Genomic DNA, 26,170 nt, shown 5'->3' with positions numbered 1-26,170 from the left:
AGTGTTTGGAACACACTACATAGCTAATTAGCACAGGTGGTCGCCTTTGTCTTCTGTCACTTTTCCATAAACGAACGCTGTAACATGGAGATATGGCCATTGGGAAACACGCGATGCCTGTTAATGTTCACAGCAAGCATCGGGGCTCTTAACACCCCCTTGTCAGAAGATAGGCCTACTGTCAAAACGCGCTAAAGCATTTAGCCTCTATGAATGGGGCAGCCTACTTCCAATTTAGTGCTGAAGACACCCAGGCCTCACAAACAATTTGTACTTGATGTAGTCCATTTTATTTGACTGGAATTTTGCTTGGCATGGCATATTTTCTTAGACATGACGTCACGCAATCGACTACTCTGTGCTTCTCCATCGCCGAGGGAAAGCAGAGCTCAGTGAGTGATTACTACTGCCTGAATCAGTCTTGTTTTCATGGAATGAACTGTCAGTCAGTGGAATATCATCTCGCTTCTAGTCCAACACTTGCTAAATGGTGAGAATAACGGGAGTGGGAGGTTGAAAGACCATATTTGTGGTGAATTGACGATAAATTATTGTATAGTCCTTATTTAATGACATGAGAGGACAATTGTTTTGTATATGTTCACACCAGCTAGCTAGCATAATGACTGTGCAGTGGAACATTGTCCGTTGCTAACTAGCTACAATGTTTGACAGTTAGCCTAGCTAGCTAACTAGTCAATACCCTTACGCTAGCTTGTTGACACTTGGCTAGTTAGCTAAGATAGGTGATTGATTTGCACAGAGTATACTAAACCAACATGTTACGCTACTGCTATAGTGGGATGTCACAGGTAATGGGACTATCAAATAATAATTTCCATTTCCTCTGTGAAAATGCGACACTGGACGTAAATTATGGCCTGCCATAACATAAACGTGTTTGCAGTTACCTAGCAAGCTATATAGCTACAGTTTTTTTTCCTGAACGAGAAGTTAGAAAGTTGTTTACTAGTAAAACTTATTTGGAGCGAATTCTAACGTTAGTTCGTTGCTTGATCAGCTGGCTTGCATGTTTGTTGTGGTCAACCACACAGGCGGTTATGGACGGTTTCATAGCACATAAGGTAGCTAACGTTAGTGTATAATACAGATGCGACACAGGCCTGTCACCACCTACAATGGCAATCTATTACCCCCCTAAGTAGCGAACTAATATGAAAGATTGATAGCAAAAGTAGCTAGCTACCACTCCCCCTATTTTCAGTAGGCTATAGAACGCAGTTCCTAGTATCAGCCCAGCAGATGATGATGTAGCTACACCAACAACAACTGCGGGCCTTGTCAGATCTTTTATTGTTGTTTGTTTTTGTGTTGTGTATTACCTAGTTGTAAAGATGTATGGTTTACTGAAAAAGGTTATCTGAATTTTCAGCTGTAGTTTCACTCCTGTGTGCTACTGCATTTCTTTCCCCTGTTTACCCATCTGCCCACATAGTCACACATTCATGCTGCAACGCCTCAAAGGCTGACCTATTTTGAGCCCTTACACAATTCATGCCAAGCTGCTTACAGAGACCATAAGAACCTGTAGTATAGGTCATTTCTATTTTGCCATATCCCCATAGTTTGACATTCTCTGCACTAGCTTCTTGTGCAAAGTCTATGATTTGAGTATGATTATAAGCCTAAATGTTTAAAAAAGGTGTTACTAAAATGCCATGGTATAAGACACATCAACTGAGCATCATCAAAACCATCAGGAGAAAATACAACTTGCAGTAGTAGAGACAGAGAGGCCTGTCAGTTTGCTGCTGTGCAGCAGTCACGCAAAACTATACTTCCTAGTTCGAGCTGCATTTCTATGGTCATAGCATTGGGGTCAGTACATAGCTGAGGTTAGCTGCTAACAGCTTGCGTTGTTGTTTCTGAAAACCCCACCAAAGCAGCCAAGAGACCAGGAGGTCCTGGGACAGAAGAGAAAGAGAGTATTCATTATTTCCCCTGGTTGGTTCCCATAGAGGACAGGCATCCTATCAAAGACTGGCCGTCTAGACTCAGATTCAACCAGCTGCTTTGGACAGCACCTCAAAGAACAGCTCACATTTCTTGGGAAACTTTCTTCCTCGCTCACTGTAAATATTTTTGCTGTCTTTAGCTGCTCTTTCATGCTTACCAAGTGTATTTCTCCTGCCCTGGGTTAGTGTTCAGACTCCGGGTCCACACCCCTGTTCTCTCTACGGCCGTTTGATCGTCCGTGCTGGCTTGGAGCCTGAAGGAAGACATCAGACAGTGACTAGGCCAACATCTAAGGCTGCTGGAAACCTGATCGAAGAATATCTGCTTTTATGATTTCTGAATTTATTGAACTTAATCTGAGTGTTTGCTTGAGTGCATCAGTTCAGTTCATCTCCACCAGTGTTTTTCTTTCTGAGGTGACTGGGGTTGTGTTGTTGTGCAGTGGTACATCTAACCTCTTGACCTCTACAGCTGACTTCCTGTTATGATTAGGGTTTGTGTTGAGAGTGGATGAAGACTGAGACTTATCAAAGAGGGTTTAGTATAAAGACATTAGGAACAAAACATTAAGAACACCTGCTCTTTCCATGACATAGACTGACCAGGTGAATCCAGGTGAAAGATATGATCCCTTATTGATGTCACTTGTTAAACTCACCTCAATCATTCTAGATGAAGGGGATGAGACCGGTCAAAGAAGGATTTTTAAGCCTTGAGACAATTTAGACATGGATTGTGTGTGTGCTGTTCAGAGGGTGAATGGGCAAGACAAAAGAACGCAGCTGGATTTTTCACGCTTAACAGTTACCTGTGTGTATCAAGAATGGTCCATCACCCAAAGGACATCCAGCCAACTTGACACAACTGTGGAACGCATTGGAGTCAGCATGGGCCAGTATCACTGTAGAATGATTTCGTCACCGTGTAGAGTCCATGCCGTGACGAATTGAGGCTGTGTTCCTAGGAAGGTGTTTCTAATGTTTGGTATACTCAGTGTAGATTCTACATGTGCTAAGGCCACAGGGGGCTGGAGATTATTACAGATACCTCTGATATTCTTGTGATTGATTACATAAAATCCTTGAAAGATAGCAAAATTCTGTTAGTTTACTGGTGAACTTGTAAAGTTTCCAATAATATCCCCTCCCTTTACAGCTGTACTTGCAATAGACTAGGATTGTTGTTTTTCATTCTAATCTTTGAGAATTGTCAGTAAATCAGAATTGAATGATATGAAATGTTTAAGTATAAAATCTCTCCCTCTTTCCCATCTCTCTCCTTCCCCTCTTTCTCCTTCTATAGGTGAGTGGCTAGTCCGCCACACCCAGCCTGCGTTGCCATGGACGCCTGTGCCCGTATCCGAGGAGTTCCTCTCAGGACCAGAGCCTCCATCAGGAAAGAGGTTAGTGTCAGACTGCCATATTCTGATTCATTGATTGACTGATCGATTGATTTCATTTAAATGTTGATAACCTGGTACTGTGTGTGAGGTTGTGCATGTGTGAAACCTAAGCTACCCTCTAATTGTGTGTATGGAGTAGACGGTGCGTGACAGTGGGCCTCAGTGTGTGAAGAGCCTTCTGAGGAGCAGGAAGGAGCTGTGCAGCATGGGACTGGAGCTACAGACCAGAGACACACCACGTCTGACTGAGGTGTATATCACAACACACACACGCTTTGATTATGACTTCATGATTTTGAGGATTTCCCTGACTTGTCCTTTTCTTCCCTCAGATCAATTTTGTGTGTTTGCCTGGCCTCTCTGAAGGGGAGGATCTAACTCTACAGGTGAGACGTACTGCACCAGCTCTGACTCTTTTGTAGTTCAATGAATGCGGCACTCAGCAGTAGAAACAATAACAAAGCGTTTCTGTAAAAATTTGAGAGATGGGGCTGGAGAAATGTAACCACTCTCACATTCATAGACAGAGCTGTTGATGCAAGGACTGACCATCCATGATATGAAAATAATGATAGTTTGAACCATGTTTTGAAGCTATAATGTTTGTTTACATTTACTTTGTTTACAAATGTTAGAGTAAAACAAGCTTATATTTGGGGTTCTGATGGGGTATGACAGTTGAACTAAACTCATGAGGCATTTATTTATAAGTTATAGTCTTCAAGAATCAATGGGTACATATAATTAATGAATTAAGTCCAAAAATGGATGTAGCAACTGCTGATTGCCCCTTTAAGTTATGCGTTATTAACGTATTATTTGTGTGATGTTCTGTCCTCGTTCCCAGGCCCTGTCGTCTCTCCCAGGGGACCTGGCGGAGCTCCTGAGGTCTCCCCACGTTACCAGCCTGAGGAACGAAGAGGTGCTGCTGCTGAAGGACAGCAGGAAACCAGCCGACAGGAGGGACTCTACTACACAGGTAGACATGAGAGGAGGAAGTGTCTAATAGGGTAAAGACTGTGTGTTTCTCAGGTCTATAGACTGCTTCAGAGGAAATGCAGTATTTCACAGGTAAATAAGAGTTCAATATAGTTTTGAAGCTGATTCATAGGACCTTACTCAGGGTGCTTGTAAAGGCCTGAGAGATTCTGTGTTTTCACCCTGTTGAACCTAGCCAGGTATACAGATCTCTGGGATAGTGTGGTTGCTTGTTTTCTCACCAGCGATTGCCACATTGTCCTGCCTGGTCCCATGTGTCTGTGCTAGTGTTCAGTCTGGCTCTGCAACATTGTGGTTACAGTGTGTGTGACATACAGATATACAGACAGGCAGTGCAACTAAAACTGAGCCTCTACCCACGGTGGCCAAGACAGAAGTGACGCTGAGTGTTCTATTCTGCATATACAACAACACATCAGACCACAATCAGACATGTAGACATAACAAGACTGTCCCAGTAGAGCCCCTCTCTCTGTAAGACACAGACGGAAGGAAAGAGAACTCTTGCGTGAATTCCTGTGAGTTTCCAAAGCCAAAGACTCTCCGATGATTAGCGCGTCTAGGCAGGCGCTGACAGTCTGCAGACCTAGTTTTTTTATTCCTCAACGAGCTAATTGTCCCTTGGCAGTAAGAATAAACTACTGTACCAGGCAGCCAGCAAACTCTGACTGTTTCTTCTCTATCCTCTGCAGCAGTGCTCGCTAAAGGCGGTGTGTGTTGTAAGGCACAGCTCCAGCCCGAGTCAGGCCATTGTTGGTGTGTTGGTGGGCCTGCTGGGGCGTTATGCTGCGGGGGTCCGTTATGCCCTGGAGCTCCAGGCCCTCCACAGGGGCACGGCAGAACCCTGCCAGCCCGAGGACGATGACACCAACCAGTCTGTGTCTTCCATCGAAGATGACTTTGTCACTGCTCTGGAACACCTAGAAGAGGAGGCCACTGGAGAGAATAACAACGGTAGGTTCATCACAGCTCTATGTAGATAAACGTTCAATAGAGCATGATGTGTTCAGTTATTATTGCGTAACCTTAAGTGTTAAGTAAATTTAGACCAAAACATTTACCCCCCCACTCTCTATCTCCCTCTCTCCCTAGCCGATGACTCTTACCTCCATGGAAACCACCGTGATGTGGCCTCCCAGACAGTCCCTGCCCACAAGAGAGACAAGGACCTATCAGGCTCCAGGATCATAATCAGCTCTTCCCACAGGATGTCCTCAACCAATCGTAGGCCTCCTCCAGAGGTGTCCGTTACCGTACAGTGCTCCAGAAGGGCAGATTCCCAGTGGACCCTCTGCAGCCCTAGAGCCCGGCTCCCCTCCCCCACACGTCCTGTCAGCGAATCAGAGGAGTCGGACGGGTCCAGCCCTAGTCCAATCATCTTCCTAGATGAGGTTGGCTACCAGAAAAGTCTCAAAGCGACACTGGACATCCCTCAGATCCCCGGGGGGCCGACGGACAGGGTGGAGGACTCTGACTCTGAGGTCAGCGAGTTCTTCGACAGCTTTGACCAGTTTGACGACCTAGACGAGCTGAGCTCAGAGAGCTGTACACTCACCTTGCCTTTAGACCCGACTTCCTCTGTTATCATTACCGGCCCAGACCAGAAGAAGAAGTACTCCGGTACTGGCAAGTCAGGGTCCAAGAAAGTGTCCCGAAGCTGTTCCACCATGAACCCTCACCGGTTTGACCAGCGCACCCTCCCTGCGAATGTGAAGAAGCCCACCCCACTCAGAAGTCCCCTCCCCCTTGGCTCTCCATATGGATCCCCTGACTCCCCCCGGCCGGCCCGGACCTCCTCTGAGGAAGGTGGAGGTCCTCTGTTCAGCCCCGTTAGCTCCTCAGCCTTCAGCCCACTCGGAGATGGAGCTCTGGATTACTTCTGGAAGACAGAGGGAGATGGAGGAGATGAGTCAGAGCTAAAGAAACCCCAGGACCTGTGTTCCCTCTACAAGACTTACTCAGACTTTGCCAGCAGTCTGTCCAAGGAGATCCTGGGCTCCGTGTGTGGATACCAGTCTCCCGTGAACCTCAACGACAACAAGAACCTGAGCTGTGTCTGTCACAAGGAGTTCCAGAACCAGTCTGGACACGTCATGAAGCTGTCTGAGATCCAGGAGACGGTGACTGTCTCCAAGCTTCAGCAGAAGCCCCAGTCTCTGAAGGACGGCATCCAGAGGTTCGCTACAGACTTGGTAGAGATGAGTCTGGGCAGCGCTCTGAGAGACCTGCAGAAGGGAGTGTCTTCTTGCACCACCACCCTCTGCCACCTGGCTGCCAGACTCACCTCGTCTGTCTTCCAGATGGCCTTCCAGGAGATCGGCATGCGCCGCGCCTATGTCCTGAAGGAACGGGCCATCAACGGGCTGGCTGGGTTCTTGGTGGGAGAGGCAGTGTCGGGCGCTCTGAAGGACTTCCTGACCGTGAAGAAGCAGATGTTCAACAGCACCGTGACTCAGTTTGCCGCCGACCTGGCGGAGGAGCTAGTGTATGAGGGGATGATGGAAGTGTGTCAGTTCTCCCACCCCTCCACCCCCCTCACCCCCAGTGACTGGTCCTTCAGCGTGGGGGAGGAGGACGATGAGGAGGTGGTGTCCTCCTATGCCTCGGACCTCTCTGAGTCTGTCCTCCAGGAGGCCTTCATCGAACTGTCCCAGGCTGACGTGGCCTTCACCACCCAAGCAGCCATCAGTGTCTCTCTGGACAACACATTCAACGTCAGCACTGACGAAACACACACTACCTGCAGTACTGCTGCTGACCACCAGCCTAACCCTGCCGAGGAAGGCCCAGGTCCATCAGGGGAGGATGGCTGTACTGTGAAGAAGGCTCTGTTCTGTGTGTCTGGGATGGCCAGCTGTGTACCTGTCCCCCAGGCAGGCCAGGCCCTCTTCCACGACTCAGAAGAGATCTGCCAGTGTAAGATCAGCCAGTGTAAGATCAGCCTGGCCCACACCTCCCAGACCAGCCCCAAGAGGAGCTGCAGCTCAGAGAGCAGAATGGTGACCACAGCCGCCTCTGATGCTACTGCTGCCACACAGACTGACCTGTTGCCAAAGACCCCCTTTCACAACTTCTCTGGCAACATGGTGGATATGATAGTGAGTGAAGCGTGCGAGCTGATGACTGCCACAAAGATGAAGAAGAAGGTGGAGGACTGTGCTGACTTCCTTTCTAAAGCCATTGTTGGTCGGGGACCTCCATCCAGACAGGAGGGTACTGTCACTGACCAGACCTCCCACTCCTCTCTCCACCCTCATTCTCAGAACCCAGGGAGAGTGACCTGTGAGTCAGGCTCCAGGACCAGCAGAGCTGTCTCAGAGACCCGGCCTGTGATGATGAAGGACACTCTAGAGATTCCAGGGTTGGAGATGGACGGCCGGGAAGGCAGGAAGATGGCCTCCGGTGAGGAGATGGTTCCCGGCACTGGTTGCAAGTCCAGCGGGACCCCTGGTACGCCCCCCTCCACCCCCCAGCATCCCAACAAGGTGTCACAGGAGAAGCAGATCAAGCAGTTTTCCAAGAAGCTGAAAGGCAAACTGGCCAAGGAGTTCTCTCCCGCCACCCCTCCTCCCACCCCACACTACCAGCCAGGGCCTGAGCCCAAAGAGTCTCCCTCTGAGATGGACAAGGCTGACTTCATGCTCAAACTGATGAGGTCTCTGTCTGAGGAGGCAGACGGGAACGAGGAAGAGGAGGGTGGAGTAGAAGGGCTTAACTCTGGAACCGAGACAGGAAACTGTCTGCAGCCGGAACTCAACCTATTGGTTGGAGGACACAAGATGGCCGACAAGGGAGCCCTCCATTATGCAGAGCGCCTGGCGTGCCACATCGTCTCCATGGCGACAGAGATGGGCACTCTGGGAGGAGTGGAGGATAGAGGTAGGAGGACGGTGGAGGAGAGACGAGACAGCGTGGCCCAGTTCTCGGAGCAGACCCTTAACACGCTGTGGATCTACGCTGGCGAGGTGGCGGGAGAGGTGATCAGTGACGTGAAGAGGATAATGGGGTCAGGACAGTGTCGTCAAAGATCAGTCAAACGAGCCAGCCAGGACTGGTCAGGGGAATGCCCTCACCACCACAACCAACTCCAGCCCAGTGAACACAGCAGGGGCTGCAGAGTGGGTCATCTGGCTGAACAGTGGTCTGGTGACCTCCTCTCCTCTGTCCTCCACCCGTCAATTTCCACATCTACTGCCAGCTCTGGCCTGTCCTCTGACTACCCCAGCTGTGAAAGTGTGACAGATGAGTATGCTGGCTACCTCATCAGGCTGCTGAAGAAAGAGGGAGGCAGCAGGGAGCTGGTCCTGGATCAGTATGCCAGCCGTCTGGCCTATCGCTCCATCAAACTGGGCCTGGCCCATGCTGCCCGCAACATGAAGAAGAGACCCTCCTCCTCCAGGCACCACTCCTCCAGGAGGCTCCACCAGGATGGCTGCAGGGGGCCCAACGCTGAGCTGTCTGTACCCAGGGACGAAGCAGGGAGAGTGGGATCTCCTTCCAGCGACTCTGATGATGGGAGCCAGAGGGAGTACATGGAGCTGGTGAACTTTGCAGAGTTGTTGGCGTACAACATCACCTGTGACGTCACACGCAAACTCTGTGTGTCGTCAGACCGACTACCCAAGTCCCTGACTGACTCGTGTCTGTATCAGAAATTCAAGCTGGAGGACATGGCAGAGAACCTGATCAGGAACTCCTTTTCATGCCCCCTGCTGGCCAACGAGGGAAAGGGCAGGCAGTACCACAGCACAGGCTGCCTGGACGACGGAGGCTACAGCAGTGGAGTCATGCAGGTCAGTTTGGTTTAGTTCATAATTTTATTTAAGTAGGGAAAGATACTGTTAAAACATGTACACATTGAATTAACAGCAGTCTGATTCATGTTATCATTGTAGCATTAGACTTCAGCTTTCTCCAATTCCCAGCATTTGTCTCTGCAGGTCATGGAGCACTATGCCAGGAAGATAGTGGACGACACGCTGGAGATGGGCCTGGCCTCGGCCGGACACCCAGCCCAACAGGGTCCAGACAGACACGCCCACTCTGAGAGACCGTCTGAGGGGGGAGCAGTGGGCTCTGTGCTGGGGGAGACAACCTGCCGATACTGCCAGGTCAAGAAGTGTCAGCCATTTTTTTTCTGATGGATTACTTATGGTCTATCACCCACTCATTTTTTTATATACAGTTCTTGAGTATTCATGTTTGTTATTACAGGTCATCGAGTGTCCGTTCTGCTCGTGGCCTAGCAGGCAGTACATCCTTGGGGCAGGAGCAGGCCAGAGGAGGAGGCCAGACGGGGAGGTGGGGGTGTGTGGCCTGGAGATCCCTGAGATCCACATCGATCTGGACCGCAGGGCAGTGTTCGCAGAGGAGATCGTCACTACGGCAATGGAGGGGGCGAAACGAGAGCTGAGCAACACCAGCCTGAATGCTGACAGCGGGATCGGACACGACGGGCCAAGCTTTGCCGAGAGTCTGACCGCAGAGATCATGACGTCCGCGCTGTCCAACGCATGCCAGACTGCCAACCTCAGGTACAAATACATTGTGGCAAAGTCTGTGTAAGACACAACACCACCAATCTGTGACGAGCCCTAATGTTGTAGAGAGCAACCACATGGTGAGTCAAGACCCATAAGATTCCATGACTGTTCACATGGATTTCCTTATGGTTAACCATGATGCTTAGTAATATGTAAGGGTTTGACTAATTCTTGTGACGCACCATCTTGGGCAATTAATTGAAGAGTCCATAATTTTCGCAATTTTGTACTTGACCAGATTACACAACAATAGTAAAGGAGCCAAGAAGAGGTCCACCATCCTGATTACTAACTAGTTCTCTCAGTCCCTAATGTTGATAGTATTGTGAACTGTATGTCTCTGTATAAAGATTCTGTATCTTTATTCTTGTGTCTGGTTCCCTTTCTCCATGTCCCTGTGGTAGCTCTCCAGGCAGGGATGCCACAGAGTCCACGGTGTCCCAGCAGCTCAGTCTGAGTGTGGGAGATGACAGTCTGGGCAGCTGGTCCAACCTTAGCTTTGAGGACGAGCACCCCGACGAGACCAGCAGCTTCCTGCACCTCAGCGACAGGTAGGGAACACACAGAACATCATGTAGTCTCAAACTAATCTGCTCTGTTCTTTTAGTTTCTCTGAAGTAGAGGTCGACCGATTATGATTTTTCAACGCCGATACCGATTATTGGAGGACCAAAAAAGCCAATACCGATTAATCGGCCGATTTTTATTAATTTATTTGTAATAATGACAATTACAACAATACTGAATGAACACTGATTTTAACTTAATATAATACATCAATAAAATCAATTTAGCCTCAAATAAATAATGAAACATGTTCAATTTGGTTTAAATAATGCAAAAACAAAGTGTTGGAGAAGAAAGTAAAAGTGCAATATGTGCTATGTAAGAAAGCTAACGTTTCAGTTCCTTGCTCAGAACATGAGAACATATGAAAGCTGGTGGTTCCTTTTAACATGAGTCTTCAATATTCCCAGGTAAGAAGTTTTAGGTTGTAGTTATTATAGGAATTATAGGACTATTTCCCTCTATACCATTTGTATTTCATTAACCGTTGACTATTGGATGTTCTTATAGGCACTTTAGTATTGCCAGTGTAACAGTATAGCTTCCGTCCCTCTCCTCGCTCCTCCCTGGGCTCGAACCAGCAACACAACGACACCAGCCACCATCGAAACAGCGTTACCCATGCAGACAAGGGGAACAACTACTAGAAGGCTCAGACCGAGTAACGTTTGAAATGCTATTAGCGCGCTAACTAGCTAGCCATTTCACTTCGGTCACACCAGCCTCATCTCGGGAGTTGATAGGCTTGAAATCATAAACAGCGCAATGCTTGACGCACAACAAACAGCTGCTGGCAAAACGCACTAAAGTGCTGTTTGAATGAATGTTTACGCGCCTGCTTCTGCCTACCACCGCTCAGTCAGATACTTAGATACTTGTATGCTTGTATGCTCAGTCAGATTAAATGCAACACAGGACACGCTAGATAATATCTAGTAATATCATCAAACATGTGTAGTTAACTAGTGATTATGATTGATTGTTTTTTATAAGATAAGTTTAATGCTAGCTAGCAACTTACCTTGGCTTACTGCATTCGCGTAACAGGCGTAACAGTCTTCTTGTGGAGTGCAACAAGAGAGAGGCAGGTCGTTATTGCGTTGGACTAGATAACTGTAAGGTTGCAAGATTGGATCCCCCGAGCTGACAAGGTGAAAATCTGTCGTTCTGCCCCTAAATGAGGCAGTTAACCCACCGTTCCTAGGCCATCATTGAAAATAATAATGTGTTCTTAACTGACTTGCCTAGTTCAATAAAGGTATAAAAAAAAAATAATCGGCAAATACCGATTTCCGATTGTTATGAAAACTTGAAATCGGCCCTAATTAATCGGCCATTCCGATTAATCGGTCGACCTCTACTCTGAAGGCTACATTAGAGAGATCTAATCTAGATTAGTTGATTAATGATTCACCTCTTGAAACACTACTTTAATGTCTTTGAGTACTGTTTTCTGTCTCACTCTTTCACACCAGCGAAGGACTAACCCATGTTCAATGTCCACAGATGGATTGATATATAAGTGAGTAGAGCTTTAGACCAGGGTTGTGGCATTCAGCCTAGACTTCAATTAATGCTGAAACTAATAAAGGCAAGTCAGTCATCACCGCTTTGGCTGCACTGCCAATGAGAAATATTTTTCAATCAAGAGGTCAAATGGCATTTCCCATGGCATTTTAAGGTGACTGTGGTGATTGGGGATTATCTGGTTTGATGCTGTGAGACTGAGTTGAGATCAGTACAAGACAGGTTTCTCCATGTTGTCTGTCGGATGGCTGCTGGATGATGTGAGGTCATCAGCAGAATGTATACTTTGGGAACCTGTAGGACCTGCTGCTGCCGAGAAACAATTATCTCTGATTTGAGCAAATATTACATTACATATATTCTCTCAAATGTTATATAATTTAAATAGCTGATTAATGCCAAGTTCTGCTGAGATTGTTTGAGTTAATGCATCATAAGGATCATTTATTACTTTTGTCTTTTCCTTTATGATAGAAACACACACACATACTGGTCTGTTAGTGAATCTGATGTAATGCTCTGAGAGTGACGTGGTCTCACCCAGTCTCACGGTTGGAGGAGAGTTATTGACGTTCCCTGGCTCAGCCTGATATCTCTATGGAAGCAGACCCAGTCAACATGTATCTCCCCAGGTACTGAATGGGAGAATGTGTGAGGAGAACAGATAGTTATTTTGAAGGTATGATAATATTTGTTTAAGGTGTGTCTGTAGCAGCCTTTCTCTCTCTCTGCCTCAGGCCCTTTCCACAAGAACAAAGTCCTTCCACCATTTGTTATTCATTAGCTTCTCTCTCTCCTTTCAAAATACTTTCCCAACTGTCTCCCAACTGTCAACAAATAAACTAGGTAACTCAGGAAAGGAAAGGCTTCATTGTAAAGGTTTTCAAACCCTAGAAGAACTGATTGACTTCTTAACAATCTCTCAGCATACCACTTTCATAAACCACAGCTACAGTATTTTAGCTCAGGTCATCATTTAACTAGTTGGTGGAGCTATTTTTAGGTCTCCACATCATTCTTTACATACCAGAGTACGCAGTGTGCAGGTTCCAGCCAGCCTGATAATCAGGGCTAATTTAACTAAACAAAAAAATGCATATTGTCGGCTAGGTACCTCGACTAACCAGTGCACATTGACTCTATACCAGTGCCTCCTGTATATAGTCTCGCTATTGTTATTTTACTGCTGCTCTTTAATTACTTGTTACTTTGATTTCTTATTCTTATTTTTTTTTTTATTTTATTTACTTATTTTTTGGTTGATTAAGGGCTTGTAAGTAAGCATTTCACTTTTATTTTTTTTACCTTTATTTAACTAGGCAAGTCCTTTAAGAACAAATTCTTATTTTCACTGACGGCCTAGGAACAGTAACTGCCTTGTTCAGGGGCAGAACGACAGATTTTTACCTTGTCAGCTCTGGGATTTGAACTTACAACCTTTGGGTTACTGGTCCAACGCTCTAACCACTAGGCTACGCTGGTCTACACCTGTTGTATTCAGCACATGTGACTAATACAATTTGGTTTGATAAGTGCAGTGAAAAGTGTTGTTTTACAGGGTCAGCCATAGTAGTACTGTGCCCCTGGAGCAAATTAGGGTTAAGTGCCTAGCTCAAGGGCCTTGTCGGATCTACAGTGTGTTGTGATGCCAGCTGGATGTCCCAGTGGAATTCACAAGTGAAGACTAGTATGCAGTGATCTCATCTAACATAATTGGGCAGTCATCAGTTATTGCTTTGATTGTTTTTTCAGGACCAAAACTATTGTATGAGCCTCACATTGAGATGGATCATGTAATGCTTTAAAGCAGTTGTTGCTGTCAGGTAAGAAAGATCAACCAGGTCTCTTATGAACCTGCTTGACCGAACTGATTCCCATGCCTAAGACTGTGTGTGTGTGCCCATTGTTGAACGGTTGTCTCCCCAGCAGCATTGGGAACAGCAGTAGTTGGAGCAGGTTAGGTTTAGTTAGAGCAGGTTAGGTTTAGTTGGATCCGGTTAGGTTTAGTTAGAGCAGGTTAGGTTTAGTTGGAGCAGGTTAGGTTTAGTTAAAGCAGGTTAGGTTTAGTTGGAGCAGGTTAGGTTTAGTTGGAGCAGGTTAGGTTTAGTTGGAGCAGGTTAGGTTTAGTTAGAGCAGGTTAGGTTTAGTTGGAGCAGGTTAGGTTTAGTTAGAGCAGGTTAGGTTTAGTTGGAGCAGGTTAGGTTTAGTTAGAGCAGGTTAGGTTTAGTTAGAGCAGGTTAGGTTTAGTTAGAGCAGGTTAGGTTTAGTTGGAGCAGGTTAGGTTTAGTTGGAGCAGGTTAGGTTTAGTTGGAGCCGGTTAGGGTTAGTCGGAGCCGGTTAGGGTTAGTCGGAGCCGGTTAGGTTTAGTCGGAGCCGGTTAGGGTTAGTCGGAGCCGGTTAGGTTTAGTCGGAGCCGGTTAGGTTTAGTCGGAGCCGGTTAGGTTTAGTCGGAGCCGGTTAGGTTTAGTCGGAGCCGGTTAGGTTTAGTCGGAGCCGGTTAGGTTTAGTCGGAGCCGGTTAGGTTTAGTCGGAGCCGGTTAGGTTTAGTCGGAGCAGGTTAGGTTTAGTCGGAGCAGGTTAGGTTTAGTCGGAGCAGGTTAGGTTTAGTCGGAGCAGGTTAGGTTTAGTCGGAGCAGGTTAGGGTTAGTCGGAGCTGGTTAGGGTTAGTCGGAGCTGGTTAGGGTTAGTCGGAGCAGGTTAGGGTTAGTCGGAGCTGGTTAGGGTTTGTCGGTTCAGGGTTAGTGTCATTGCTAGGATTAGGGTAATGGACAGGGTTATGATCAGTGTGTGTATGTTACCAGTGTTGAGCAATGGTCTTGTCTCTTGCAGCAATGGGAACAGCAGTAGTTGGAGCAGCCTGGGGTTAGAGGGAGAGATGTATGAGGAGCACCTGTCCTTCTCTCCTACCGACAGGTCGGTCCATACATACATACATGCATACATACATACACGCACGCACGCACGCAAACACACACACACACACACACACACACACACACACACACACACACACACACACACACACACACACACACACACACACACACACAACACTGCTATAATGCTGACTGCTAACTCCCACATAGGTGCAGGTTGAAGTTGCCCTCAACCACAGATTTAAGATCAGATCCTATCCCCGTTTACCATTAGAAAACCATTACATAATGTGATCCTGTGTCAGTGGTTAGGGTCAACTTCTACCTACGCCCCCTAATCATTGCATGATGTCAGAGCTGTGATCAGCAACACTGTAGAATGTGACTGTGTATGAGACAACAGCTTCTACCCTCTACAGATCCCTCTTGATAACCATTGAGGACAGAGAATGTCTTTGTCAGTGTGTTCTTCGCCACTATGTCGGCACACAAGTGGAATTAGCCTAGTCAATGGAATCCGTGTGTGTGTGAACCTGCTGCATGTCCTGAAGTGAGTGTGGGAAGGATTGAAGCAGGTTTCTCTGTCTGCCTGTCTGGCTGGCTGCTTGTCTGCCTGGCTGCTGCATGGCTGAATGTGATGACAACAGATCAGTGTTAATCGTCAACAAATATAGGGAATAAAATATTCGTCCAACACCTATTTTCACTGGCAATTGACGAGACTATAACTGACTAAATAGACCCAGAAAAACTACCACTAAACATAAATGATTTTTTATTTGAGTTAATTCAAATGAGACGAGACAACATTTTCTCTGAGTAAAATCTGAATACTACGTGGACTGGAGAAGAGTGTTTTGTAGAGCACGTAGTTCTCGACAAAACAGTGGGAAGGATACGGCACACATCCTAGCCTATATCAGCTGGTGAGCTGCAGGGGAGCAAGCAATGAGTGGGGGCAGACAGGCTCCTCCTTCCAATTATACACATCGCGCAGGCGACTGTCTTGCTTCCCCGTAGCGAACCAGTTAGATACCCTTTGCCTGGTTTAAGAAACACAAGCTGCTTTAAGAAGTTAAAAACAATAGCAGCCTTTAGTTTAAATTAACATGCCAGCTATAGTTTTCTCTCCCTTCAGTATAGAAAAGTCTCACTCAACCCCCGCACATTCCCCACTGTATTTCATAGCCAGGTTCTGTAGCCAACGTACTTGCCAAGTCTCCCTCGTTTCCTCAGAGAAAACAGCTTGATTGTAGCCATTACTCTTCAAATGATATTACCTATAATACAGCCGCAATGTTTTTTTCTTTCTATCATCCATTGGCGGTCTTATATTCATAAAGCATATCTCGAGCTGTTTTAAAACGTAGCTACTTGCGGACCAGACCGTTAACCATTGGTTTAGGCTACACCTTGTTCAGTTAAGTTACCTTATTAGCTAGCTATAGCGAACAACCTGGGGCGCGTTCAGCAGGATGCAATGTTTTGGAAAGTTCAGATAGAAATATGCTATGTAGAACAAACATGCCTCTGACATGTTGAATAAGGAATAACGTTGGTTCTTTTCATGGAATTTCTATCTGCAATGTTGAAGAACGTTTTGCAACTGAACATGGCTCTGGTAACATTACCAGTAGCCTATATGCAAATATTTGGTGGTACAGAAAGAAAGAAAGAAAATGGATAGCAAACATTTTATTGACTAAATCACTCTAGCCACTACACTTTATCTGACTGCTTAACTTTATCTTGAGTTGATGTGGACCCAGTGACTCGGACATGGGGACTCAGACTTAAACACAGGGGACTTGGGACTCGATTCAGACTTGAGATTTAGTGACTCGACTACATCACTGGGCGAAACAGTCATTAGCTCCCCCGTTCAACGTCCGTAGCCCCAATTCTCCTTTTAGGCATCATAGTGGCTGCAGCGTCGGTTGAACGCTGGTAACGATGTCAATGACGGGACGAGTGATGGAGGTGTAACCCATACGACTTCTCCAATACTTTCCTGCACCATCTGGTGATTGTGCCTCTCTCTCTCTGTCTCCTCTCAATTCAATTCAATTCAAGGGCTTTATTGGCATGGGAAACGTGTTAACATTGCCAAAGCAAGTGAGGTAGATAATATATAAAGTGAATATATAAAGTGAAATAAACAATAAAAATTAACAGTAAACATTACACATACAGAAGTTTCAAAACAATAAAGACATTACAAATGTCATATTATATATATATACAGTGTTTTATCAATGTACAAATGGTAAAGGACACAAGATAAAATAAATATGGGTTGTATTTACAATGGTGTGTGTTCTTCACTGGTTGCCCTTTTCTCGTGGCAACAGGTCACAAATCTTGCTGCTGTGATGGCACTGATGGAATTTCACCCAGTAGATTTTTTCAAAATTGGATTTGTTTTCGAATTCTTTGTGGATCTGTGCAATCTGAGGGAAATATGTCTCTCTAATATGGTCATACATTGGGCAGGAGGTTAGGAAGTGCAGCTCAGTTTCCACCTCATTTTGTGGTTTTCTATCTCTTGCTCTGTCTCCTCTTGCTCTGTCTCCTCTCGCTCTGTCTCCTCTCGCTCTGTCTCCTCTCGCTCTGTCTCCTCTCGCTCTGTCTCCTCTCGCTCTGTCTCCTCTCGCTCTGTCTCCTCTCGCTCTGTCTCCTCTTGCTCTCTCTCCTCTCTCTCAATTCAAGGGGCTTTATTGGCATGGGAAACATGTGTTAACATTGCCAAAGCAAGTGATGTAGATAATATACAAAAGTGAAATAAACAATAAAAATGAACAGTAAACATTACACATACAGAAGTTTCAAAACAAAAAAGACATTACAAATGTCATATTATGTATATATACAGTGTTGCAACAATGTACAAATGGTTAAAGTACACAAGGGAAAATAAATAAGCATAAATCTCGCTCTCTTGCTCTCTGTCTTGCTCTCTGTATTTCTCTCTCTCTCCTTTCACTCTGTCTCTCTCTTGCTCTCTGTATTTCTCTCTCTGTCTCTCTCTTGCTCTCTGTATTTCCCTCTCTCTCCTTTCACTCTGTCTCTCTTGCTCTCTCTCTTGCTCTCTGTATTTCTCTCTCTCTCTCCTTTCACTCTGTCTCTCTTGCTCTCTCTCTTGCTCTTTGTATTTCTCTCTCTCTCCTTTCACTCTGTCTGTCTCTTTCTTGCTCTCTGTATTTCTCTCTCTCTCTCCTTTCACTCTGTCTGTCTCTTTCTTGCTCTGGCTTGAGTGTGTCTGTTTTGTATGTAATGTGTAATATCTATATTGGCTGAATTAGGAATTTACATGGACAGATAATTGTTATATATTCTCCTATGTTTGTAATATTTCTGCTGTTGGGAAGAGGAGATGATGTTATGCAGAAAAGTATGTTGGTAGGACAAGGCTTTGTATGTGTGTGTCAGTGATGTATGTTTACTATCGGTTAATGAGGCAATACAAATGTGATTTGACTAAAATGAAAGGATATTTAGTTGACTAAAATTGCCCACAGATTTAGTCATTTTGACAATAACTAAACTAAATCATTATTCAAATGACAAGAATGTGACTAAGACTTAATAATATTTTAGTCAAAATGACAAAAAAAAAAAGTGTCAAAATGAGCACTGCAACAGTCATTTCGACCTCCCACCCTAGTCCTGGGGTAAGGGATATCTATCTCTGTAGCCTGTACAGTACAATGCCAAACCCCACCCTAGTCCTGGGGTAAGGGATATCTATCTCTGTAGCCTGTACAGTACAATGCCAAACCCCACCCTAGTCCTGGGGTAAGGGATATCTATCTCTGTAGCCTGTACAGTACAATGCCAAACCCCACCCTAGTCCTGGGGTAAGGGATATCTATCTCTGTAGCCTGTACAGTACAATGCCAAACCCCACCCTAGTCCAGGAGTGATATCTACACTGCATTCTGAAAGGATTCAGACCCCTTGACCTTTTCCACATTTTGTTACGTTACAGCCTTATTCCAAAATGGACTACATTGTAGTTTTTTCCTCATCAATTTACACACAATACCTCATAATGACAAACCTTAAAATGGTTTTTAGAACATTTTGCAAATGTATAAAAACATTTCAAACATAAATAATATTTAAGTAAGTAATCAGACCCTTTACTCAGTACTTTGGCAGTGATTACAGCCTCAAGTCTTCTTGGGTATGACGCTACAAGCTTGGCACAGCTGTATTTAGGGAGTTTCTCCCATTCTTCTCTGCAGATCCTCTCGAGCTCTGTCAGGTTGGATGTTTAGCGTTGCTGCACAGCTATTTCCAGGTCTCTCCAGAGATGTTCGATCGGGTTCAAGTCCGGGCTCTGGCTGAGCCACTCAAGGACATTCAGAGACTTGTCCCGAAGACCCCTCTGCGCGCTCTCTCTCTCTCTCTCTCTGTCTCTGTCTCTCTCTCTCTCTCTGTGTGCGCTCTCAATTCAATTTAAGGTCTTTATTGGCATGGGAAACATATGTTAACATTGCCAAAGCAAGTGAAGTAGATAATAAACAACAACAATTAACTGTAAACATTACACTCACAAAAAGCTTCAAAGAATAAAGACATTTCAAATGTCATATTGTGCTCTCTCTCTCTCTCCCCTCTGCTCTCTTCTTTCCCTCTGCTCTCCATTTAATCTCCTTCTCTCTGCCCTCTCTCTTTCCCTCTGCTCTCTCTTTCCCTCTGCTCTCTCTTTCTCTCTGCTCTCTCCCTTTCTGCTCTCTCCCTTTCTCTCTGCTCTATCCCTCTCTGCTCTCTCGCTTTCCCTCTGCTCTGCTCTCTCTCTTTCCCTCTGCTCTCTCTCTTTCCCTCTGCTCTCTCTCTTTCTCTCTGCTCTCTCCATTTCCCTCTGCTCTCTCCCTCTCTGCTCTCTCCCTCTCTGCTCTCTCTCCCTCTCTGCTCTCCTCCCCTCTGCTCTCTTTCCCTCTGCTCTCTCACTCCCTCCTCTGCTCTCCCTCCTCTCTGCTCTCTCTCTCTCTCTCTCTCTCTCCCCTCTGCTCTCTCTCTCTCTCCCCTCTGCTCTCTCTCTCTCTCTCTCCCTCCCTCTGCTCTCTCTCTTCCTCTGCCCTCTCTCTCTCTTCCTCTGCCCTCTCTCTCCCTGCTCTCTTTCACACTCCATCTGCCCTCTCTCGCTCTTCCTCTGCCCTCTCTCTCTCTTCCTCTGCCCTCTCTCTCCCTGCTCTCTTTCTCACTCCATCTGCCCTCTCTCTCTCTTCCTCTGCCCTCTCTCTCTCTTCCTCTGCCCTCTCTCTCCCTGCTCTCTTTCTCACTCCATCTGCTCGCTTTCTCTCTTCATCTGCTCTCTCTCTCTCTCCCTCCCTCTGCTATCTCTCTTCCTCTGCCCTCTCTCTCTCTTCCTCTGCCCTCTCTCTCCCTGCTCTCTTTCACACTCCATCTGCCCTCTCTCGCTCTTCCTCTGCCCTCTCTCTCTCTTCCTCTGCCCTCTCTCTCCCTGATCTCTTTCTCACTCCATCTGCCCTCTCTCTCTCTTCCTCTGCCCTCTCTCTCTTCCTCTGCCCTCTCTCTCTCTTCCTCTGCCCTCTCTCTCTCTTCCTCTGCCCTCTCTCTCCCTGCTCTCTTTCTCACTCCATCTGCCCTCTCTCTCTCTTCCTCTGCCCTCTTTCTCTCTTCCTCTGCCCTCTCTCTCCCTGCTCTCTTTCTCACTCCATCTGCTCTCTTTCTCACTCCATCTGCTCTCTCTCTCTCTCCCTCCCTCTGCTCTCTCTCTCCCTCTGCTCTTCTCTCTCACATACACTAACTCTCTCACACACTCTTAGTCTGTTCATCCTCTCTTCTCTCCTCTCTGCTCTATTTGCTCTCTGTCACTTTCTTCCTCTTTACATGAGCTGCTCTCTTTGTTCTCCCTTTCTTCTGTCTGTTCTCTGTGTCTCTACTATGGCCTTGTGCAGGTCTGTTCTCTAACCAGTGTAATGTTTCTTACCCCACAGCGACTGCACTGAGGACAAGGAGCTTGAGACCAAGGATGAATCCTGCGGTATGATATAGTTACTTATATCAATAACTGCACCGGATATCCATGGAAAATGGGCTGCTTTATATTCTCTTATTTTTTACATGAAGCATTTGATAGTTTTGATGGTTAAACTTGGTCTCTATCAGCAGCAACAGTACATACCGTACCATGTTGTCATGTTACACAACCACACTACAAACAGAACCACCTCAGCATGCATCTGAGCAACATGAAAATGTTATCCTTCTAATCCTGACTTCCCTGCTATAGATTAAGAGTGGTTAGACTAGGAGACTTGGCGCTGTGTGTGTCTGTGCTGCTAGGAGGGGAATTCACCCACCGCCCACACATTCAGCCACACTGCCGCTCATTCATTCATCTATTCCCCCTGAGTCTCCCTGCTTATCTGTCAGACCAGAGACCCCTGTGGGCTGTTCTCTAAAGGGCTGAGGCTCCAGGCTGTGTCAGGCCCAGACGCAGGCACAGTGTGGGTGGGAGCATGGGAAACAGACCTGGCCCACCACCAGTTTAGAGCAGAGGAAACAAGGGAAGCCGGGTTGAGATGGGATATTACTGTACTGAAGAGAGGACTGTCACACAGAGAGACAACAGGGGGATAAATTGGGGGAGTCAAAGAAAGAGACACAGGAGGTGTCTGAAAGATATAAAGAGGAGGATGATGATGATATATTTTCTCTCCCCCCTCCAGGTTCTGTTCGTGTGGACCGGGGCCAGGCTCAGGCTCATAGGCTCCTCCTGGTGGTCAACTCGGAGCTCAGGGAAATTACCTCTGACCCACAGCACATGACCTTTGACCCCCAGCTCAGGAGCATGCTGCAGTGGGCGGCGGCCTCCATTGCAGACCTGCCAATGGTTCAGCTGGGTCATAGTGACAGCTGGGACCTGCAGCAGGTGAGTGGCTTTAACCTTAACACACAACCAAAGGATTATGCACACACAAGCACGCACGGACGGACGGGCGGCTGCCTCTGTCATTACTGAGGTGTGTTCTGTCTGCCCTTCTAGCTGCCTGCGGTGGTCCAGAGGCTGAAGGAGAGGGAGTGGAGGGTGGGAGAGCTGCTCCAAGCCCTGCTGCGCTACTGTGAGGAAACCTTCACCCCACCCCAGTCTGAACCCAGAGAGGAGACACCCCAGGCGGGGAGAGCACTCCGCCACACTCCCCTCTTCCAGTGGCTCCTGGAGCATGCCTAGGCTGACTGCACTTACCCTCACCTCTCGCTCCTCTTTTCTCTCCTCTCCTCTCCCCTCCCTCCTCACCTCTCCTCTCCCCTCCCCTCCCCTCCCTCCTCACCTCTCCCTCCTCTCCCTCATTTCGTCTTCTCTCCTCACCCCCACGTGACTTACTGTACAGTATTTGTGAAGCCTGCCACATAATGAGCACTACCTGGCCATGTTAAACTAAACCATATGAAGATTCCCATCACTCTTCAGTGATGTGCAGCGTACCTGCCAAACCCCAAATCTAGCCACCTCCTCGTACTGTGGAACCTGTCTCTTATAGGGCTGTACACCCATTCATTACCCAGAGGGCGCTATAAAAACAGCTTTTCTTAATATTATCTATTGTGTTTGGTGGGTGGGTGGGTGAGTGGGTAGGTGGGTGAGTGGGCATATATTGCATGCCGTGACTGAAAGTAATTGTGTCTTTTCTTCTCTTTGGTTTTGTTGTGGTTCTTTTGTGTTTAATATTAGGCTGCATATCACATGCGTTGATTAATGTGCCTTTCTGCTAAAGCCCTCTGACACAGCCACTCTTTCTCACATCATCTAGTGTGGGCCGAGGGAATCTGACCCCCGCAACTTCCCTCTCCTACCCCAACACAGAAACACTCCTGCTGTGAATTCACTTTAAGGGTGGTGAGGTGAGGCTGGGCATTTCCACCAGCTGCCCCAGGCCTCTGCCTCCTTATAGATGATACTACAACATGATGAAATGTTTGAGTGAGTGGCCCCATATCCTGTTAGGTTTAACAGTAGAGTTAGAGTCAGTCGGTCAACCACAGCAGCGAACATTCACACAGGCCCAAAATAAATCTCTGGTGTTATTGTGACACTGTGATTGCTTGTATTATTAAGGGAATTTCAGACGATGTGAAATGATGTGGATATTGACCATACTGTGGCTTCTCTACACTGTAATATACATGGCCTGCCTGCGCGTGTTGAACTGTTGAGTTTGCATGGCTGTTCTGCTTCTGACATCCCTGGACAAACGGAGTGAGAACTTAACACTCACTATTGTGTTATGGAACTTCCCAGGACTGCATTAGCAGGCCTTTGTGCTGTGGTCGATTACCATCAGTTACAATGTTATAAACAACATATGCCTGTACGTGCTCCTCAAATGGTTCCATGCTATAGTTCTGCACTGTACTATAGCTGTACCATCAGGAGAGACTATTTCAGTGTTTACCATGGCCTGATCCTCATGCTCTTCATCACTTGAATATTGTTATATTGAGATGCCTGTCAGTGAATGAGCCCTAATGACACTTCAGCTGTGCAATAGCCCCAGTTAGAACTGGCTGACAGCATAGCTGTAGACTCCACGTTGTCAAACTGCTTGACAGCATAGCTATAGACTCCACGTTGTCAAACTGCTTGACAGCATAGCTATAGACTCCACGTTGTCAAACTGCTTGACAGCATAGCTATAGACTCCACGTTGTCAAACTGCTTGACAGCATAGCTATAGACTCCACGTTGTCAAACTGCTTGACAGCATAGCTGTAGACTCCACGTTGTCAAACTGCTTGACAGCATAGCTGTAGACTCCACGTTGTCAAACTGCTTGGCTGTAGACTTCACGTTGTCAAACTGCTTGACAGCGTAGCTATAGACTCCACGTTGTCAAACTGCTTGACAGCATAGCTATAGACTCCACGTTGTCAAACTGCTTGACAGCATAGCTATAGACTCCACGTTGTCAAACTGCTTGGCTGTAGACTCCACGTTGTCAAACTGCTTGGCTGTAGACTCCACGTGAACGGCTTGACAGCATAGCTGTCGACTCCACGTTGTCAAACTGCTTGGCTGTAGACTCCACGTTGTCAAACTGCTTGACCGCATAGCTGTAGACTCCACGTTGTCAAACTGCTTGACAGCATAGCTGTAGACTCCACGTTGTCAAACTGCTTGACAGCATAGCTATAGACTCCACGTTGTCAAACTGCTTGACAGCATAGCTATAGACTCCACGTTGTCAAACTGCTTGACAGCATAGCTATAGACTCCACGTTGTCAAACTGCTTGACAGCATAGCTATAGACTCCACGTTGTCAAACTGCTTGACAGCATAGCTATAGACTCCACGTTGTCAAACTGCTTGACAGCATAGCTATAGACTCCACGTTGTCAAACTGCTTGACAGCATAGCTATAGACTCCACGTTGTCAAACTGCTTGACAGCATAGCTATAGACTCCATGTTGTCAAACTGCTTGACAGCATAGCTATAGACTCCACGTTGTCAAACTGCTTGACAGCATAGCTGTAGACTCCACGTTGTCAAACTGCTTGACAGCATAGCTGTAGACTCCACGTTGTCAAACTGCTTGACAGCATAGCTGTAGACTCCACGTTGTCAAACTGCTTGACAGCATAGCTATAAACTCCACGTTGTCAAACTGCTTGACAGCATAGCTATAGACTCCACGTTGTCAAACTGCTTGACAGCATAGCTATAGACTCCACGTTGTCAAACTGCTTGACAGCATAGCTATAGACTCCACGTTGTCAAACTGCTTGACAGCATAGCTATAGACTCCACATTGTCAAACTGCTTGGCTGTAGACTCCACGTTGTCAAACTGCTTGGCTGTAGACTTCACGTTGTCAAACTGCTTGACAGCATAGCTGTAGACTCCACGTTGTCAAACTGCTTGACAGCATAGCTGTAGACTCCACGTTGTCAAACTGCTTGACAGCATAGCTGTAGACTCCACGTTGTCAAACTGCTTGGCTGTAGACTCCACGTTGTCAAACTGCTTGACCGCATAGCTGTAGACTCCACGTTGTCAAACTGCTTGACAGCATAGCTGTAGACTCCACGTTGTCAAACTGCTTGACAGCATAGCTATAGACTCCACGTTGTCAAACTGCTTGACAGCATAGCTATAGACTCCACGTTGTCAAACTGCTTGGCTGTAGACTCCACGTTGTCAAACTGCTTGGCTGTAGACTCCACGTTGTCAAACTGCTTGACAGCATAGCTGTAGACTCCACGTTGTCAAACTGCTTGACAGCATAGCTGTAGACTCCACGTTGTCAAACTGCTTGGCTGTAGACTCCACGTTGTCAAACTGCTTGGCTGTAGACTCCACGTTGTCAAACTGCTTGACAGCATAGCTGTCGACTCCACGTTGTCAAACTGCTTAACAGCATAGCTGTAGACTCCACGTTGTCAAACTGCTTGACAGCATAGCTGTAGACTCCACGTTGTCAAACTGCTTGACAGCATACAGTACAGTAGGCCACTGCTGATGCCTTGTGTATTAATGCTGATTCTGTGCTGCCAAATGTTTCTGATCCATTAGAAATCTGAAAAATGTTTCACACACATTGTGTTTATAACCTTAATGTATTGGGACACTGTTAAGAACTTTAAAACCTGTATTAGAAAACACATTCCTGAAATGTCTAGGAGAAAATGTATTAAATGGGGGAAAATGTATGTAATTAAAGAGGAATGTATGGCGATATATGGGAGATGGGGAGAGAGTGTAGATAGAGCCTATAAGAGTTTGCCAACTACAGTGCCTTGCGAAAGTATTCGGCCCCCTTGAACTTTGCGACCTTTTGCCACATTTCAGGCTTCAAACATAAAGATATAAAACTGTATTTTTTTGTGAAGAATCAACAACAAGTGGGACACAATCATGAAGTGGAACGACATTTATTGGATATTTCAAACTTTTTTAACAAATCAAAAACTGAAAAATTGGGCGTGCAAAATGATTCAGCCCCCTTAAGTTAATACTTTGTAGCGCCACCTTTTGCTGCGATTACAGCTGTAAGTCGCTTGGGGTATGTCTCTATCAGTTTTGCACATCGAGAGACTGAAATTTTTTCCCATTCCTCCTTGCAAAACAGCTCGAGCTCAGTGAGGTTGGATGGAGAGCATTTATGAACAGCAGTTTTCAGTTCTTTCCACAGATTCTCGATTGGATTCAGGTCTGGACTTTGACTTGGCCATTCTAACACCTGGATATGTTTATTTTTGAACCATTCCATTGTAGATTTTGCTTTATGTTTTGGATCATTGTCTTG

At 46.4% G+C, this 26,170-nt stretch overlaps 1 protein-coding gene across 2 annotated transcripts; it reads left to right on the top strand.

The window, feature by feature from the left end:
- The first annotated feature begins 284 nt into the window (after positions 1-284).
- On the top strand, positions 285-25,766 carry LOC110501713 (A-kinase anchor protein 11). 2 transcript variants are annotated; one of them, XM_021579454.2, is made up of 14 exons: positions 286-490; positions 3,280-3,379; positions 3,519-3,629; positions 3,712-3,765; positions 4,227-4,358; positions 5,071-5,332; positions 5,471-9,171; positions 9,319-9,489; positions 9,593-9,912; positions 10,326-10,472; positions 14,845-14,928; positions 20,858-20,904; positions 21,593-21,795; positions 21,910-25,766. In XM_021579454.2, the coding sequence occupies exons 2-14, from the start codon at positions 3,317-3,319 to the stop codon at positions 22,093-22,095; spliced, it is 5,481 nt and encodes a 1,826-aa protein (XP_021435129.2). In that variant the 5' UTR covers positions 286-490; positions 3,280-3,316; the 3' UTR covers positions 22,096-25,766. The 2 variants fall into 2 exon arrangements, with proteins under 2 accessions (XP_021435130.2, XP_021435129.2); XM_021579455.2 differs by lacking the exon at positions 14,845-14,928 and having other exon boundaries at positions 285-490.
- Positions 25,767-26,170: the final 404 nt, after the last annotated feature.

The sequence above is a fragment of the Oncorhynchus mykiss genome, chromosome 22, assembly GCF_013265735.2.
Source record: "Oncorhynchus mykiss isolate Arlee chromosome 22, USDA_OmykA_1.1, whole genome shotgun sequence".
NCBI lineage: Eukaryota > Metazoa > Chordata > Actinopteri > Salmoniformes > Salmonidae > Oncorhynchus > Oncorhynchus mykiss.
Note: the sequence above shows the minus strand (reverse complement) of the source record. Positions and strands in the feature narration are given on the sequence as shown.